Here is a 19,215-nt window from a genome sequence, read left to right as displayed (position 1 = left end):
AGAAGTGCAGTCTTTGTTGGGACTTCATCAGGAGCTGCTGAGTGTTCTGAGACCAGCTGAGATTGTTTCTGATGTAGGTTAAGGGGAATTTTAAGTTTTTTACTCTCTGCACCCTCCTGACAATGTATAATAAGATGTGTTGCTCCTTCTTCCTCCTCGGATAAACAATCATCTCCCTTGTCTCCACCACCCCAGGGATGAGTTCAATGACTGTGGTATCATCTGCAAACTTTGCGATGCTGCTGTTGCTCTGGGAGGACACACAGTTGTGGGTGAAGACTTTGTTCAGGTGTATTATTATATAATGAGCTCAGATGACTGACAGAACAATTGCTGTAATTCCTGAATGCACCAATATTAAAACACATATCAGTACTCTGAAAATGAAAGTAGGCGGCACAGTGGCGAGTGGCGAGGTGGTTAGCACTGATGCCTCACAGCGAGAAGGTCCCGGGTTTGAATCCATGGGCCGACTGGGCCTTTCTGTATGGAGTTTGCATGTTCTCCCTGTATCTGCGTGGGTTCTCTCCGGGTACTCCGGCTTCCTCCCACCATCCAAAGACATGCTTGTTAGGTTAATTGGTGATTTTAAATTGGCCGTAGGTGTGAATGTGAGTGTGAATGGTTGTCTGTCTCTCTGTGTTAGCCCTGCAATAGACTGGCGATCTGTCCAGGGTGTACCCCGCCTCTTGCCCGATGACAGCTGGCTCCAGCAGACCCTGCAACCCTTAACAGGAACAAACCTTTACAGAAGATGAGTGAATGAATGAATGAATGAATGAATGAATGAACGAATGAAAATGAAAAACTGTGATCCATAATGGTAGCGTGTTATTCATAGGAATGGCAGCATTTTGACAGGCACATTTGAATCACCATGCATCACACTGCCTATAGACGTATAGTATGCTTGGATCATAAGTCGTTCCAAGCCTTCTCAATTTCTTTTCTTCCCATCACTCTGGTATCTTAAAGTCTAATGTTGCCTTTCTATTCTTGATGTTTCTGAATGGTTTGTGTACCTCAAGGTGAACTCTCTGTATATGTTAGTGAGACATATCTTTTGTTCATATACATTTTGGCTGCCGTCAAAGGAATGTAAAAAACGTCCATGCCAGAAATGTAGCATTAACAAAGCATGTGTTCATTCAGCTGTTTAATAAAAAGCTGTATTGTAGTAGTCTACCATGACAGCAGTGTGAACATACCAAACATTTAATGTAGAATTTAGATGTGTGATTGGTATTAGATTGGCTTGTGACCAGTATTTGGAATGCTTGTGTAGATACTGGCATGGGGACAGTTTACCGTTTGATGGTCCAGGAGGAATCCTTGCCCATGCCTTTTTCCCACGGACGCACAGAGAGGGAGAGGTCCACTTTGACTACGATGAGCACTGGACATTGGGTAATGATGTGGGTGAGTACATTTGACATACTTCAAAATAATGGAGGTCTTTATTTGAGTTCTTGTACGAGTGAAGCAGTCTAATTTTAGTGCTACTGTCCCTTTATCATTTTTAGGCACTGATCTCCTCCAAGTGGCAGCTCATGAGTTTGGCCACGTCCTGGGATTGCAGCACTCCCTGGAGCCTGATGCTGTGATGTGTCCTTTCTATACCGACTCATACCCTCTGCAGCTGAGCGAGGATGACAAGAGGGGCATCCAGTATCTGTATGGACCTCCTCAGCACACACCGCCTGAGATGACAGAAACCAATGAGATTGAGACTGAACTGGTGAGAAAATAATAGTGAGCCCTTAAAGGTGCATATACTTTGTTTTTAAGATTTCTCCAGTCTTGTAATCCATAGAGTTTTTGCATATAAGCCCATATGTCTGTTTTGTTAATTCCCAGCCGGACGCCTGCAGAATAAACTTTGATGCTGTGTCCATGATCAGGGGAGAGCTGTTTTTCTTTAAGTCTAGATACGTTTGGCGTATCCGTGATGGACAGCTACAAGCAGGCTATCCAGCCTTGTCCTCACGGCACTGGAGGGGAATTCCTAACCATATTGATGCTGCATATGAAGACAAATCTGGCAACATCTGGTTCTTCCAAGGTATTGACACGAACTAAACAAAGGCAATCTGAAGAGAATTTAAGCTTGTTGGTGAAAACATATTGAACCATTTGAAATAGCGGAAATTCTATATTCATTAAAATCATAGTTTAAATTACACATAATTGGAGAAGTTTAATAAACTAGCTATTCACACCGAACAGCGACATCATTAAAACCAGATGAAATAAATAACATTAACCATCTTGTGACAATTCAAGCATTCGTTAATACACAGGATTAGATGTTACAATCCCTTGTGCCAAAATCCCAGGCAAAACACATTTAGAGGCCCTGTCCAACTGAGAAACCCTAACAAACCTACAGTCATGAGATATGATGATTAAACCTACAATCTAAATGAACTAAGTAAATGCTGCTGGCTTGTATGGCCCACTCAGCAGCTAAACAAACAAAGAAATATCACTACCAATCAACACGAAGACATCAGATACCTGGCCTAGTCAACAGCATTATGCAGCATGTCACTGGGGTTTTCAAGTTGGCACTTCCCTTCAGCGATTCATTAAGTTAGGCCCACGACACCTCAAGAAGGCTTAACAGTGAATTCCAGCGTCCTGGACTCACCCCCTCCACGCTGCCACTGCACAACCCCATTTTTCACCATTCATCAGCAGCGAATCTTTCAATAATTTAGCCTAACCCTTTTATGTAGCAGTCAAACATGCCTGATACGTTGATGTGGCCTGCATCACGACCCAAACAAACAAATCTACCCCGTTGATGCGGACTGAAACCACGAACCAAACAAACAAATCTACCGTGGTTCGCACCGTTGATGCAGACTGAACCACAAACCAATCTAACCCATCAACCTGTCTTCTAGATCCAATCCCAACTAAATTGCTCAAAGAAGTTTTTCCATTAATTAACACCTCCATATTGAACCAGATAAATTTATCTTTATTAACAGGATATGTGCCTCAGTCTTTTAAGATTGCTGTAATTAAGCCCTTACTCAAGAAAGCCACTCTAGATCCAGATGTTTTAGCCAACTATAGACCAATCTCCAACCTTCCTTTTATTTCCAAAATTCTAGAAAAAGTTGTTGCTAATCAGTTGTGTGACCACTTAAACAAGAATGGTCTGTTTGAAGAGTTTCAGTCAGGTTTTAGAGTTCATCATAGTACAGAAACAGCTTTGGTTAAAGTTACCAATGATCTCCTCATGGCTTCAGACAGTGGACTTGTCTCTATACTTGTTCTGCTAGATCTTAGTGCTGCATTTGACACTATTGATCATAATATTTTACTACAGAGACTTGAAAGTGAGGTCAAGATTAAAGGAACTGCATTAGACTGGTTTGAATCCTATCTATCTGACAGATTCCAGTTTGTTCATGTCAATAATGATTCCTCTACTTATACAAAAGTAAGTTATGGAGTTCCTCAGGGTTCTGTGCTAGGACCAATACTCTTCACGTTATACATGTTGCCATTAGGCAAGATTATTAGAAAACATGGCATAAACTTTCATTGCTATGCAGACGACACCCAGCTATATTTATCTATGAAACCAGATGAAACTAATCAGTTGGTTAAACTCCAAGCCTGCCTTAAAGACATAAAGGCTTGGATGACCTGTAATTTCCTACTCTTAAACTCAGACAAAACAGAAGTTATTGTATTCGGTCCTAAGCATCTCAGAGATTCATTATCTAATCACATGGTGTCTTTGGATGGCATTACCTTGGCCTCCAGTACTACTGTAAAAAACCTTGGTGTTATATTTGATGAGGATATGTCCTTTAAATGTCACATAAAGCAAGTGACCAGGACTGCCTTCTTTCACCTGCGTAATATCGTCAAAATTAGGAACATCCTGTCTCAGAGTGATGCTGAAAAACTAGTTCATGCATTTGTGTCGTCCAGACTGGATTATTGTAATTCATTACTGTCTGGCTGTCCAAATAGCTCTTTAAAAAGCCTCCAGTTGATTCAAAATGCCGCAGCAAGAGCATTGACAGGAATTAGCAAGAGAGATCATATTACTCCAGTTTTAGCTTCTCTTCACTGGCTCCCTTTAAAGTCTAGAATAGAATTTAAAATCCTCCTCCTTACATACAAGGCCCTTAAAGGCCTAGCTCCATCGTATCTCAAAGACCTTATTGTACCATATCATCCCAGCAGATCACTTCGGTCTGAAAGTGCAGGCCTACTTGTGGTTCCTAGAATTTCAAAAAGTAGAATGGGAGGTAGAGCTTTCAGCTATCAGGCTCCTCTCCTGTGGAACCAGCTCCCAGTTTGGGTTCGGGAGGCAGACACTCTTTCTATTTTTAAGGTCAGGCTTAAGACTTTCCTTTTTGATCAGGCTTATAGTTAGGGCTGGACTAAACCATCCCTTAGTTATGCTGCTATAGGCCTAGGCTGCTGGGGGACGATGCACCAAACACATGTCCTCCTTCTTTCTTCTCTCTCCTCTCTCGCATCCTCCACTTTCTTTTCTCTGGCACAGAGCTCTTGCCCTCTAATTTCCTATATACTACTAGTCATACAATTCTGTGCTATTACTATGTAGAATGTTTACTGCTGTGTGTGTCCCACCCCCCTTCCCCCCCTTCCCCCCTCTTCCCCCCTCTTCCTGTGAGTATCTCTGGCCTGGAGTGGTGTGTTTCCTGTGGAGCTCTATACTACATCTGTTGTTGTGGTCTCATCAGCCTGCCCAGTCTTCATGGAATCCTGCAGTTATCCACTCCTACCTGAATGAACAATTCTCCAACCTGCCTATGATTCCTCTTACATTTTCAAACTGTCATGTAACATCATCAGTTTGTATCATAAGATTCCACATGTACACTTTAGTCAGATATGTGTATCTATGACAGATGTATGTTTATCTTGCTGTTCTCTTCTCTTCTCTCTTTGCTGTTCTCTTCTCTCTTTCTTCTGTCTGTACCCGGCTGGCCTTAGGCAGATGGGTCCCTCCATATGAGCTGGGTTCTGCTCGAGGTTTCTTCCTGTTAAAAGGGAGTTTTTCCTTGCCACCGTTGCCTTCAGGCTTGCTCTGGGGGTTTCAGGCCGGGTTTTTGTAAAGCGTCTTGAGACGATTTGTATTGTTATTGACGCTATATAAATAAAATTGAAAATTGAATTGAATCGACCAAATCTATCATGATACGCAACCATTATGCAGCCAGCTTTACCTTTACCGAGCTCCCCAGCTAGCATGCTTCCTCCTCACCCAAATCCATTCGCTTGCTCTCTCTGCTGCCTGAGACATGTTGCATACCGCAGTCATTTGTGTTTTTTTCGCGTATGCCCAGCTTGCTCAGAAGAGCAATCACCAATTTTGCCACAAATCCACGGCAGCCCACCTCCACAGGCTGCTAGGGCCTGTACAGGCTCAGTAGGTAGAGCGTGTCCTTGAGCAAGACATTGAATTGACACTGAGTGCGTGGCACTGGTGTGTGAATGTGTGTGTGCTTGTGTGAACGAATGGGTAGATGTGTCTGTGCCTGTAAAAGCACTTTGAGTACCAGAAGTTAGAAAAGCACTATATAAAAGCAAGGCCATTTACCATTTACATGAGCCCTCCAAACATTCTGCTCTGCGTCTGCTGCTAACTCTGCATATTTAGCTCCCTTGCGCTCGTTAGCCTCCTCAACTCTATCTTCCCATGGGACAGTAAGTTGTATAAAATAGACTACTTTCACTGGCTCAGACCACAATAGCAGATCTGACCGTAGTCGCTGCTAGCTAGCTCGGTTGGAATAACTAGCTGCTCATTTAAGTTCGCCCTCGTCTCCCGAGCTCCTCCTACTCTTACTCAATGTTCTACTGGGAAACTTTTGGACCTGACATTCGTGTGGATGTTACTTAGACATGTAACACCCACCTAGACCAGACCACACACCCCACCCCATAGCAATGACACTCCTCAATGGCAGCAGCCATTCCCAGAACGATCCAGCCTGACACATGCACTCACACACAAATGGTTCTACTCAAAAAACATGAAAAATAGCACAAGGTGTCGACCTGGCCTCCAAATTCCCTTGATCCCAAACTGATCAAGTATCTGTGGGATGATCCACAGAGGCCCCTCACCTCAACCCATAGGACCCAATAACAAACAAATTTGTGTTGGTATTGACACAATATAAATAAAAATGAACTGAATTAAACTGAATTGAAAGCCCTCCACTAAAGAGTTACTTTATGCTTTGATAGTGCATGTAATGTAGACTTTAAATATTTAACAATCACAACTTTTTGAAAAACAACATGCTGGTTACTCCGCAGAATACGCTGCCAACGTTTTTCATTGGACAATACTTGCCATACGGTAGCTTTGTTCAGTAAATGAGAGCAGCCCCTACAGTTTTATTTTCACCTTTTTTTGTGTCAGGTGACAGCTATTGGGTGTTTGATGCTGAGAGGAAGATAACGGGGCCAGATCCAGTGTGGCGGCTGGGTCTTCCTGCAACTAACATTGAAGCAGCTTTAAAGTGGGAGCAGAACCATGTTGAGCGAGTCCATCTCTTCAAGTCTGCTTCTTATTGGCCCTTCAATGTCCAGGAGAACCGAATTGATGACATCCATCCTCACAGCATGCACGAGTGGGTTGGAGTGCCCAGTCATATTGATGGAGCATTTTGTGATAGCTATGGTGAGGCTTGGGATCAGGCACTTTTACTTCCTTCTTAAGTTTTCAATGTCTTGATTGTTTCCTACTCTTGTTGCCTGACAGGCTATGCCAATTTCCTGAGTGGTTTTCAATACTGGAAGTTTGACCCTGTGGCGCTGAAGGTACTGGAAGGCTATCCCCGAAGCATCGGCAAGGATTTCTTTGGTTGCTCTGCCTCTCGGTCTAGATGAGTACATTCATGTACTGTATCATCTACTAAACTTTTAAAAATCAGTGGAAAGCTTTTCAGCATTATTCTCCATTGAGGCGTGAAATATCAAAAAAGTCTCTTGTATTTCATTGTGACTATCATTATGGTGTACCATAAGTACAACAAACTCTGTCATTATCTGTTGCAACAAAATCATGTTTTTGAAAACAATGGTTTTGCTTTTCAAAATATAAATATACATATGTTTTATACATTTTACATGTTTAAGGTGTTTGTAATAGGTCAGTCACTCCAACAACACTGCTACAGTGGCCTCTGTGGGTAAAAGGTTGGGTAGTGGGTAGCATTGCCCGCCAGTGTTATGTAAAGTGCTGTACTGCAACAGTTATGCTGTGGAAAAAAATTATCACCTGAAGCAGTGCAAGTAGGACCAAAACCAAAATATGTCAAATAATACCTTGTTCACTTAAAAAGTTGGGGCGTGTATAAAGGCTATAGTATGCCTCAAGATTGTGCATCAAGGGTTCAATATTGACAATTCACATTGTCATTGACAAGTCACATATTTTTCTTGTCGACAAAAGCAAAAACACAAAAATTAATAATGTTACATTGTATTCCCCGAATGTCCTGTATTTTGTTGCTGAATCTAGTTATGACTAGCCTTGTGAGACTGGATCTTTTGACATTATACAAAGAAGAGCATGGATGGCTTTAATGGCTAAAATGCTTACACAACTTCCTTTAAATACAACCCAGGGCATTTAGCTCTGCAAATAATTATCTGCAAATAATTTCTTAACAAAAAGTCAGGTCTTTTCATGAATTTTGGGCAACACTAGCAACATTATGTAATTATTCACAGAGCTGTTTTCAGTCTAGTAGTTAATATGAAGTTAGATACGACAAATGTATTATCAATGACATGTTTTCTTTAGACTGCTGTATATTCAGAATGAAACAAGCTCCGTGCTGTTTCTTTGGTTATTAAAGGTGCTATTTAAGGTCCTGTAGCCAGGGCAAACCAGTACCTCATACGATGCACACATTTCTGTTCTTTTCACTGCATTCATTTAGTGGATTTTTATGGAGCCATGCAGTAGTCCTTATTATCTGTTTAAGGGTTTTATGTTGATTCGCCAACGTTTATTATGTTTTTTATTTTTCCAGAACATTAAAGACCCTATAGCTGATAATATAATGTTGTTTACTCTAAATTGGTTTCCGTTCTAATCAGAGAAATGTGACAGCGCTTCACTGTGGTTTCACTTACTGTATATTTTATATGAACATTAAATGTGTCTACTTGTATTCAGGGTAATACTGTTTAAAATCAGTGCAGGACACTGATTATTGCATAGCATTGACCTGTAAAATACACTGTGGTGTACCTGCAAAATCAGCAGTCCAGTGTAGATTTGACATTTTTAGCTGTGATTCAATGTCAATGTGCCTTATCAACATTTTCAGGTCTATATGTGCTTTTAACATGTACCTGTCTATTTTCCTTTGTACTCAGTGATTTCTCATGTGAATGAATTTGTTTTTCATTTGCAATAAAAATAAGTGTTTTCTGTTTCTGCAAATTACATAATGCTCACACAAAAACTTAACTCTAAACTTAAACTTAAAACTCTACATGGAGGTGTTGGTGGAGGTGTAAGTAATGTGTGCATACTGTTCTAAACAACAGTGAGTTAGTTACTGCAGTTTGGATGCTAATTTGACAAATATCATCTCTGTGTGTCTGGACAAAAAAGGCATTCTGATTCTGATCTGCGTTCTGTCACTTTTCCCAGTCGTGGGTGGTAAGTTGAGATGGCACATGTTTGGCTCTCACAAGTAGTGAGTTAACCATGAGCTTTCCCTTACTATGACCAGGTTCTCTTAACTTAAACATAACCTTACAATGTGTGATACTGTAGTCAGTGGATGTTGTGGATATTGTACCTACTCAACCATATGGTTAAGCACATTTTGAGTCCTTATATTTCAATGAGAGGAGTGCCTAATTTAACTTGACCTAATTGAGCCAACTCTATCACTTGGTATTTTAAACTAAAGAAATGGTTTTTCTTCTTCTAACCAGGAAGTCAGAAACAAGAAAATCATTAAAGACATAGTGTTAGAGTCCTTCCTGTACATAATTATATACTTGAAACTACAAAAAACTTCAAGAGTGGATGAGCTCTTGAAGTTTTTTGCAGATAATGTAGGTTGTTTATTAGTTGATTTCTTTGCTCTAGTACTTTCTGGCAACAGCTGTGCCAATATCCATGTACCATAAAGTTAAAGTTAGGCTGATAAACAATAGAACCATTTAAGAGTCAAGACTGGATGCTATTGCTGAGCTGTGCCACTTTAATGTGATCTTGCCGTTGGACACAAGAATTCGGGTGAAAAAAATTAATCTACCAAGATCTCAAAAGGTGAAGTTCTATGAATCAAAACACAGGAAGTCCATAACTGGAGAAAAAAAAACTGAGAGTTCAGAATATAAACTACCCAAAAGGAGACGAAGGAGACAGGAACCCAACAAGACAGGCCAATAGAGGGCAACAAATGCCTCCTGACAGGCTTCAGGAATGTTGACAGAGAAGAGAGAGATTAAAATGTGCAAATTCTCGACCCCCAGAAACTCATGATTGAGGTGATTCATTATTGGCTCTTGATTCTGAACAAAGGGGGCTAATTCCTAGCCTTTATAGCCTTATCAATTCTACTATTAACACCCCAGTGTCCGGTCTCAAGGACCCTTAGGAGCAAGAGCTTGGAACCACACAAATTCATTAGGTCCCAAACTGATCAAGTATCTATTCAGTTCAATACAATTTTATTTATATGGCTTATAATAACAATACAAATTATCTCAAGACGCTTTTCAAAATCCAGTCTTAAACCCGGCCTGAAACCTCCAGAGCAAGCATGAAGGTGATGGTGTCAAGGAAAACCTCTCTTTTAACAGGAAGAAACCTTGTGCAGAACCCAGCTCATGTGGAGGGACCCATCTGCCTAAGGCAGGGTAGAGACAGAAAAGAGAGAAGAGAACAGCGGGAGAAATGAGATAAACATACATCTGTCATAGATACACACATCTGACAAAAGCTTACACATAGAATCTGATGATGATACAAATACAATACATAGATGATGATGTTACATGACAGTTTTAGAAGAAGAATCATAGGCAGGCTGGAGAATTGTAAATTCAGGTAGGAGTGAATAACTGCAGGAGGCCATGAAGAGTGGCCAGGTTAATGAGACCACGACAACAGATGTAGTATAGAGCTCCACAGGTCAGAAACATACAACTCCAGGCCAGAGACGCTCACAAGACGATGTGTGTGTGTGGCTACTAATAGAGAAGAAATCAGATAAGAAATCAAGAGCTCAGTGCCAGAGAAAATAGAGGATAAGAGCTCAGTGCCAGAGAAAGTAGAGGATATAAGCTCAGTGCGAGAGAGAATAGAGTAGAGGACAGGTCCTCACTGCATCATCCCCCAGCAGCCTAGGCCTATTGCAGCATAACTCAGAGATGGTTCAGTCCAGCCCTAACTATAAGCTTTATCAAAAAGGTATGTCTTATGCCTGACCTTAAAAGTAGAGGGGGTGTCTGCCTCCCAGACCCAAACTGGGAGCTGGTTCCACAGGAGATAACTGAAAGCTCTACCTCCCATCTACTTTTTGAAATTCTAGGAACCACAAGTATGCCTGCATGTTGTGATCGAAGTGATCTGTTGGGATGATGTGGGATGATCCACAGAGGCCCCTCCCCTCAACCCATTGGACCCAGCAGCTTCTGGACGAGTATCTGTGGGATGCACTGGAACAAACCTGACCCACAGATGCCCCTCCTATCAACCCATAGAAGCCAAAAGCCCCCACTAACTGTGGTCCAGGAAGGGGGAAGGGGGTACGAATGCTGTGGTTGTGCGTGTCTGAAGAGACAGACAGAGAAAGTTAAGTGTGGGAGGATGGCGTGTTAGGAGTTCGAGCTGAGGAGCAGGATACCTTTGGGGACAAAAGTGGCCTTCCTCCTCTGAGTTCTGCAGATGGATCAGGGGCTATATTCCTAAAAAAGTGGTAAAATTGCTTCCAGTTTCTGAAAGTTTTCCTGAGGAGCTGCTAAACATGTAATTTGAATAAATATGAATTAGATTATATCAATCACATGTACACTACCAGGTCAGTTGTCTGTTCTTCATAATCCCTTAGCTACATGATTCGCGAGTTCAGGTGTGTTAAACAGTGAATTTCAAAACACGGAATAAATATCACTGATCACTGTTTCTCATTTATTGTATTCAGTTTTTTCCTGCTCATACCAAGTCATTGGTGCTCTCTTCAGTAGGGTTCTCTATATGAGCTGGTTCTGCTCAAAGTTTCTTGCAGTCAAGGGAGTTTTTCCACCATTGCCTTAGTTCTTACTCTGGGGGTTTCAGGCTGACACCTCACCAATTATATTTGCTTACATTTGTTTTATGAAAATAATAGGGCTGTCAAACGATTAAAATTTTTAATCTAATTAATCACAAGGTTTCTTGAATTAATTTCGATTAATCACAATCCTAAACATGACTGAAAAATTCACATTTTCTGTGTACTGTTCTCAGAACAGAAAGATAAATGACAAGAAGCGGATATTACATTTGTTTTTTATTAATGGCAAATCCAAAAAAATAATTGAATTCTAAACAATTTTGGCAACTTAGCCATTGCTCTTTTTTTTTTTTTTTTTAGCAAATACAGGATAGGTGAATGGAACATTTTTCTTTTTGAACAAACAACTCCACTTTCATACAATTACATGTGGCCCTTTTACCTTTTATTTGTTCGTCTTTTAGCCAGTTGCTATGGCAAACTAACTGGTTAACATTTTAAGTTCCCAGGTTTTAGTGATGTGATGCGCCGTCACACCCAGATAATTGTTGTTACTCACGGAGGTCCAGTGGTCTCCTGTCAAAGCAACATATTCCGCTTAAGCCAAATCTTCTTCCTTCGTTTTCTTTTTAGCGCCATAGTATAGTTCATTGATTTCACTGTGCCTCTCGACGGTGGCTTGTAGAATGCGTCTACATTGTGTTGCCACTTTCAATACTTCTGCGAGGCCCGTGTCCTCGACAATATTAATCGGTTTACAGTCCTTAATGCGTTAAAAAAAAGTATCGCCGTTAATTCCAGAAATTAATCATCTTGCGTTAACGCGTTAATTTTGACAGCCCTAGAAAATAAGAGTATTGTATAGATTTTCCTGTTTAGCAGGATGAATAAAGGCTAGGGCGGCACAGTGGCGTGGTGGTTAGTACTGATGCCTCACAGGAAGAAAGTTCCGGTTTCGAATCCATGGGCCGACTGGGCTTTTCTGTGTTCTTCCTGTGTCTGCGTTTTGCTCAGTATTTTATCATGACGTCCTGAAATGACAGTTAAACACTCCACTATAATCTGGAAAGTTCAAGGAAGTTCAGCCCAAACATGAAAAAAATATCTCTACGAGACCTTTGGTGTAAAAAAAAAATGCAGTTTTCAAGCAACACAAGTGAGCACTACTACTCGATGCTGATGGACTCAGACCCTGTAAGGAATAAAAGGGAACGAGTGTTGAAATCTCCAGCAAACACTCTGGACAAAACAAACTTGGAAAAAAGAGTGAAAGGCTCGGCTGAAGAAGATTATTCCACCCACACCCGATGCAAACACTTTAAAGGCTATTGAAGGTCTTGGAAAGTGTGTTGACAACTCAAAGAAACTATTGTCAAGTCGATGCAACTCAACTCAGAAGAGCTACAAGAGTGCAAGGTGAAAGTCCAACAGCTGGAAAAACAGATCAAAGTACTGACAAAGGAGACTGATGACATGAAAGAACGACTGCTGAATGAAGAAACATACAAAAGAATTTGGTATCTTTGTATCAAGAGCAAGAAGGAGAAAGTTAATGAGAATTTAATATAGCTGAAGTGGTGGAGCTTCTGGGGAAAGCTGCACTGGACCTAAAATGAATGATGAAGGGAGAGGTGGATGGTGTCCACAGAATTGGCAGAGTGACGGAGAAGAAGGAACGTCAGAATATCGTAAAAAGGGGACTTCTACCTCAAAGTTTTTGTACTTCACCTACTACTCATGTGTTCTGTGTTCCAGCTAAAAGCTGCGTTTTCCTTTATTTCTTTTAATACTCAAAGACTCAAAGACTCAGTCAAACGTAAAGCTGTATTTCTATTCTGCAAAGGGCAACAAATACAATGTATTTTTCTCCAGGAAACTGTTTCAGCCTTCAATTTTGGACACAGCAGTGGGGCACAAGTTAATGAAGTAGGTCACTGGGTAGCATGGGTTTTAAGGATGGACAGTAATTGTAATTGACATTTATGGTTATAATAACGATTCAAAAAATAAGAATTTACTACATGAGATATCAGAAGTTATAAAGGAACTTCAGACAAAATTTTCCACACCAAACTGGTTTCAAACTCAATTTCAGTAAGTGTTGGGGAAACAGAGATATTGAGATGTCTTTTAAGTGAGCATTGTACCATTCATTTGAAGCGTAAAAGTAGTGACAATAATACTAGATTTAGAGACTCTTCTGTGTGGAGTTTGCATGTTCTCCCTGTGTCTGTGTGGGTTCTCTCCAGGTACTCTGGCTTCCTCCCACTGTCCAAAAACATGCTTATTAGGTTGATTGAAGATTCTAAATTGGCCATAGATGTGAGTGTGAGTGGTTGTCTGTCTATTTCTAAAATTCTAGAAAAAGTTGTTGTTAATCAGTTGTGTGACCATTTAAACAGGAATGGTCTGTTTGGTCTGTTACCAACGATCTTCTCATGGCTTCAGATAGTGGACTTGTCTCTATACTTCTGCTAGATCTTAGTACTGCATTTGACACTATTGATCAAAATATTTTACTACAGAGACTTGAAAGTGAGATCAAGATTAAAGGAACTGCATTAGACTGGTTTGAATCCTATCAGTCTGACAGATTCCAGTTTGTCCATGTCAACAATGATTCTTCTACTACAAAAGTAAGCTATGGAGTTCCTCAGGGTTCTGTGCTAGGACCAATATTCTTCACGTTATACATGTTTCCATTAGGGAAAATTATTAGAAAACATGGCATAAACTTCCATTGCTATGCAGATGACACCCAGCTATATCCATGAAACCAGATGAAGCTAATCAGCTGGTTAAACTCCAAGCATGCCTTAAAGACATAAAGGCTTGGATGACCTGTAATTTCCTACTCTTAAACTCAGACAAAACAGTAGTCATTGTATTTGGCCCTAAACATCTCAGAGATTCATTATCTAATCACATGGTTTCTTTGGATGGCATTACCTTGGCCTCCAGTACTACTGTGAAAAATCTTGGTGTTATATTTGACGGGGATATGTCCTTTAAATTGCACATAAAGCAAGTAACCAGGACTGCCTTCTTTCACCTGCGCAATATCATCAAAATTAGTAACATCCTGTCTCAGAGTGATGCTGAAAAGCTAGTTCATGCATTTGTGTCATCCATGCTGGATTACTGTAATTCATTACTGTCTGGCTGTCCAAATAGCTCTTTAAAAAGCCTCCAACTGATTAAAAATGGCGCAGTGCATTAATAAACGATGAAGTGTCCATTGACTCTATTACCTCAATGTGTACGGCACGGGTACTCACACATGCAAAGATGACTGCCCATCTCTTAGCTTCTGCTTAGCCTCCGCGTGTTTTTCTGACTGTGACGGGCCATGGGCTAAAAACATCTACAGTAGGCCTACATATGTAAACAGAGGGTCTGCACACATCCTGTCTTCTGGCAGATCTGATGTGATCTGCTCTTGTGTGCCTCTTTACAGATAACACTACTGATAGCTCCCGCCCACTATCCAAAAACTTGCAGCTCTGATTGTGCCTTTAGAAATGTTTCTGCTCTGGTGGCATACTTGTGATTGAAAGTGTATGGGGTGTGTCTTGTCCGTCGTCAGTTGAGCTTTGGCTAGCTGACCTCCGACTCTGAGAATTCTATTCCATGAATGGGCTCAGCTTACTAAGTGGGCTTTGCTTGGGGACGGACTCACCACATTCTATGTGCCTGATATCCTCTGCGTACACCTCACTTTGAACTGCACGAATGATGATGGCTTTGGCCTGCTGGAGTTGATCTTCAGTGACGTTCTTGTTACACTTGTGCCATCCATGGCACGCGCTCTCAGGTGCACCTTTAAAAGATGTGGCGATGTGGATCAGCCGGGCGATGACCTTTAACAGACTGCTCCAACTGTAGAATCTTTCAAACCTTGCAGCTCCGAACTTAGCTTTTGCCAGCGAGGTAGCACAGGATATAATCTCTGGACGCAGTTCAGTGTCATGTACAGGGTTAATGAGGTCAAAGGGCTCTTCCAGTACTCAACCTTGGCTTGAGTCAGCAAGGGAGGGAGGCCCGCTGAGCCATGTAGAGTGGGAAAGATGCTCAGTGGGCAGTCCGCATGTGGCATGGTCGGCTGAGTTTAGATGTGTGGGCATGTAATGCCATTGGTGGTTCTGGGTGAAACGTCTGATGCATTCCAAACGGTTATATACATACACATAAAAGCTTCTCTTTTCGTTGAAAATGTAGCCGAGCACTACTTTAGAGTCTGTGTAGAAGTTTACTTCATCAGTTGTAGTGTCAAGCTCTTCTAGGACCATGTCTGCCACTTCTACAGCCAGCACAGCAGCACAGAGAGCTCTAACCTGGGAATGGTGATGTCCAGTTTTGGAGCCAGCCTGGCCTTGCCGAGAAGAAAGCCCCCCCCCCCCCCCCCCCCCCCCCCCGCCCCTCAGCAGCTGTGAGTTTCAGATAGGCCCCAACCGCTTTTGTGGATGCATCACAAAAAACATGCATTTCCTTTGTCTGTGCTTTGGATAGTGAGATGGATGTATGCATATGGGAGACCTTGAGCTGTTGTAGGTGCTTTAGAGAGTCTTTCCATTGTTGCCACTTGTCCTGTTTCTCCTTTGGTAGTGGGGTATTCCATTCACCGTTGTCCTTGGAGATCTCTCTCAGAATGGAGCAGACTTCAACGCTGACTGGCACAGCGAACCCAAGTAGGTCATACAAACTGTTGATGACAGATAGTACGCCGCGTTTAGTGAAGGGCTTGTCACTGCTTTCGACTCGAAATGAGAACTGGTCTGTAGACAAGTTCCAGCCTAGTCCGAGGCTGCGTTGCATGGGCGGGGCATGTTGTCCAAGCTCGAGTCCCTGCAGACCTGTGGCCAGATCTTTGCCTGGGAAAGCGCTGGTGACTACATGACTGTTGGACGAGATCTTGAGGAGACAGATGTTAGACTGAGCCAGACTTTTTTTGTGTTCTGCAAAGGATGTCGATTGCCTCTGTCTCAGAGGCGACTGACTTTAGCCCATCATTAACATAAAAATGGTGCTCAATAAATTCCCTCACATCGCTGCCGAACTCCCTCTCTCCCTCCACAGTTCTCTTGAGTCCATAAATTGCGACTGTGGGCGATGGACAGTTTCCAAACACATGAACTGTCATTCGAAACTCGTTCACTTCTCCATCCAGGTCGTGATTGCAGAACCATAGAAAGCGCAGATAATTGCAATGGTCCTCGCTGACCAGGAAGTTGTAAAACATCTGCTCCACATCAGCCATTACAGCATATAGCTCCCCTATGAAACGGAGGAGGACACCTACAAGGCTGTTGTTAATATCTGGGCCTTTAAGTAGCACTTGATTGAGAGACATATTTCCACACTGGGCACTTGAATCAAAGACAATTCTGATTTTTCCTGGTTCTTGGGGGTGGTAAACACCAACGCTTGGGAGATACCAGCATTCTTGGTGGGGTTTAAGAGGAGGAGCCTTTTCTTTGTGTCCTTTACTGAATATCTTTTCCATAAACTCCACATAATGCTCTCTCATCTCCGTCTTGCATAGTGACATGAGGAGCTTAAGAGTCTGCTCTCTCTTGAAAAGGCAGAGGGCCCACCCAGTTATTTGCCTCGTCTTTAGTAAACCTATCGTGCATAACATTCAGAAATGACTCATCTTCTGCAGAGAGTGCCAGTTTGTCATCGTCTACTGTTTGTTTAAAGATGTGTTTGCTCAGTTCATCTTTGGCTTGTGTGCTCTCAAAAAAGGGGTTGTCTTCTATGAACTTTACCTTTGTGTAGATTCTGTTTTCACAGGGAGAAAGAAAACTGGGGTGACCATTATCAAGTATGTTTGTCTTGTAGGAGTTCACTGTGGGACTGAAAGGCAGACGTCCCCAATAATTACCCACCCAAGATCAAGTTGTTGGGCGTAAGGTGCGTTGTTTAGGCCATTTACCTGACAGCGAACCTTGTGAGCCTGACTCACATCTCAGCCCAGGAGGAGAAGAATGTCAGCTGATGGATCAAGTGGCAATATTTCTGTGGCTACATGACATAGGTGAGGATGCGCAGCTGTAGCTTCCGGGGTAGGTATCTCGCTCCTGTTGTCTGGGATCTGATCACATTCAGTAAGTATTGGTAGTGGCATGGACACTTTTCTACAACAAAGCCTGGGTGACCCCCGAGCTGAAAGCCCTACTTAACGGGCAGAAGAGGGTCTTCAGATCTGGAGACAAGGAGGAACTTAAGAGGATTCAGAGCAAACTCAAAAAGAAAATAAATGAAGGCAAGGACATCTACAGGAGGAAAGTGGAAGACCAACTCCAGAAGAAAAACACCAGGGAGGTCTGGAGAGGTCTGGAGAGGGCTGAAGACGATTTCAGGCTCAGACGGGGTAAGTGGGAATGGCTCAGAACCTGGAAACAGAGGGCGAGCAAATTAACTTAATCTGTTCTTCAACAGATTTGACTCCAGATCCCCCCCCCCACACAGCACCAACAGCATCTCCTGAACCACCCCCACACGACCCCACTGACACCTCTCCACACCCCACTCATCCCCCCAGCCCCTGTATAACAAAGCATCAGGTGAGAAAAGAATTGGGAAGGATCAAGGCCAGGAAAGCTACAGGTCCAGACGGCATCTGCTCCAGACTACTCAGGGACTGCGCAGACCAGGTCACGTACATCTTCAATCTGAGTCTTAGTCTGGTGAAAGTTCCTGTACTGTGGAAGACTTCCTGTGTGATCTCAGTATCAAAGATCACACATGCCAGGGAGCCCAACCATTTCAGACCTGTGGCTTTAACATCTCACCTGATGAAGACCATGGAGAGGCTGATCCTGAACCACCTCCGACCCCTTGTGAGCCCGAAGCTGGACCCCCTGCAGTTTGCCTACAAACCGAGTATTGGGGTGGATGACGCTGTCATCTACTTGCTGCACAGATCCCTTTTGCACCTTAAGGAGCCCAGAGGTACTGTGAGAGTTTTTTGACTTCTCCAGTGCCTTTAACACAGTACAACCATCGCTGCTCAAGGGGAAACGAGGGAGCAGGGGTAAACAACCAGCTGACTGCATGGACCATCGACTACCTCACCAACAGACCTCAGTATGTGAGGCTTCATGGCTGCGTGTCTGATGAGGTGCTCTGCAGCACAGGAGCTCCACAAGGAACAGTACTCTCTCCATTCCTCTTCTCCATCTACACCTCAGACTTCCGTTACGACACAGACAGCTGCCACATCCAGAAGTTCTCGGACGATACAGCCATCGTTGGACGGGTAACAGACAGGAATGACCTGGAATACAGGAAGGTGGTCAAGGACTTTGTCGACTGGTGTGAACGCAGTCACCTTCACATCAACGGTAGATGGTGATTAACTTCCAAAGGAAGACAGCACACACAGCGCCGGTGAACATCCAGGGTTTGGCAGTGGTGGACAGTAACGAAGTAAATTTACTTGAGTACTGTACTTAAGTACAGTTTTTGAGTATCTGTACTTTACTTGAGTATTATTTTGGGGGGATTCTTTTACTTTCACTCCACTACATTTGAAGGACAAATATTGTACTTTTTACTCCACTACATTTCTGTTGATGCTCTCATTACTCTCGTTTTACTACTTAAAATTCTGAGAAAATAAACAGTTTCTGCTGATTCGCTGATTCGCTACGTCATGCCATACAATCCATACAATGCAGGAAGAAACTGAAGAAACACCTGGAGAAACTCCCACTGAGCACCCGTGGCCTTATCTCAAACCCATGTTTGAGATTTTTGCCACAAAAAGTGATTCGTTTCAGTTTAAATGTTTGTTGTGCTTACCGCGAACAAATTATATCACGGCCTACAAGAACTCGTCTTCCAACCTGAAAAGGCACGTCGCGGTATGTAAAGTAGCTACTGACGTTAGCTAGCTTAATGTTTGTTAAATTGCTGATGAACATTTTAAACGTAACTGTATGAGCTTGTA

General features: G+C 42.4%; 1 protein-coding gene across 1 annotated transcript in view; it reads left to right on the top strand.

Moving 5' to 3' along the window:
* The window catches only part of LOC311507924 (stromelysin-3-like), a 34,924-nt gene extending 26,467 nt beyond the window's left edge, over nucleotides 1-8,457 (top strand). Inside the window, exons 4-8 of the mRNA XM_084572467.1 lie at nucleotides 1,286-1,419; nucleotides 1,524-1,738; nucleotides 1,858-2,062; nucleotides 6,431-6,691; nucleotides 6,773-8,457. Coding sequence (XP_084428593.1) covers nucleotides 1,286-1,419; nucleotides 1,524-1,738; nucleotides 1,858-2,062; nucleotides 6,431-6,691; nucleotides 6,773-6,900 — 943 coding nt within the window. The 3' untranslated portion in view covers nucleotides 6,901-8,457. The remainder of the gene's footprint in view (nucleotides 1-1,285; nucleotides 1,420-1,523; nucleotides 1,739-1,857; nucleotides 2,063-6,430; nucleotides 6,692-6,772) is intronic.
* The last annotated feature ends 10,758 nt before the right edge of the window (nucleotides 8,458-19,215 follow it).

Source organism: Chelon labrosus (genome assembly GCF_963514085.1).
Source record: "Chelon labrosus genome assembly, chromosome: 22".
NCBI lineage: Eukaryota > Metazoa > Chordata > Actinopteri > Mugiliformes > Mugilidae > Chelon > Chelon labrosus.
Note: the sequence above shows the minus strand (reverse complement) of the source record. Positions and strands in the feature narration are given on the sequence as shown.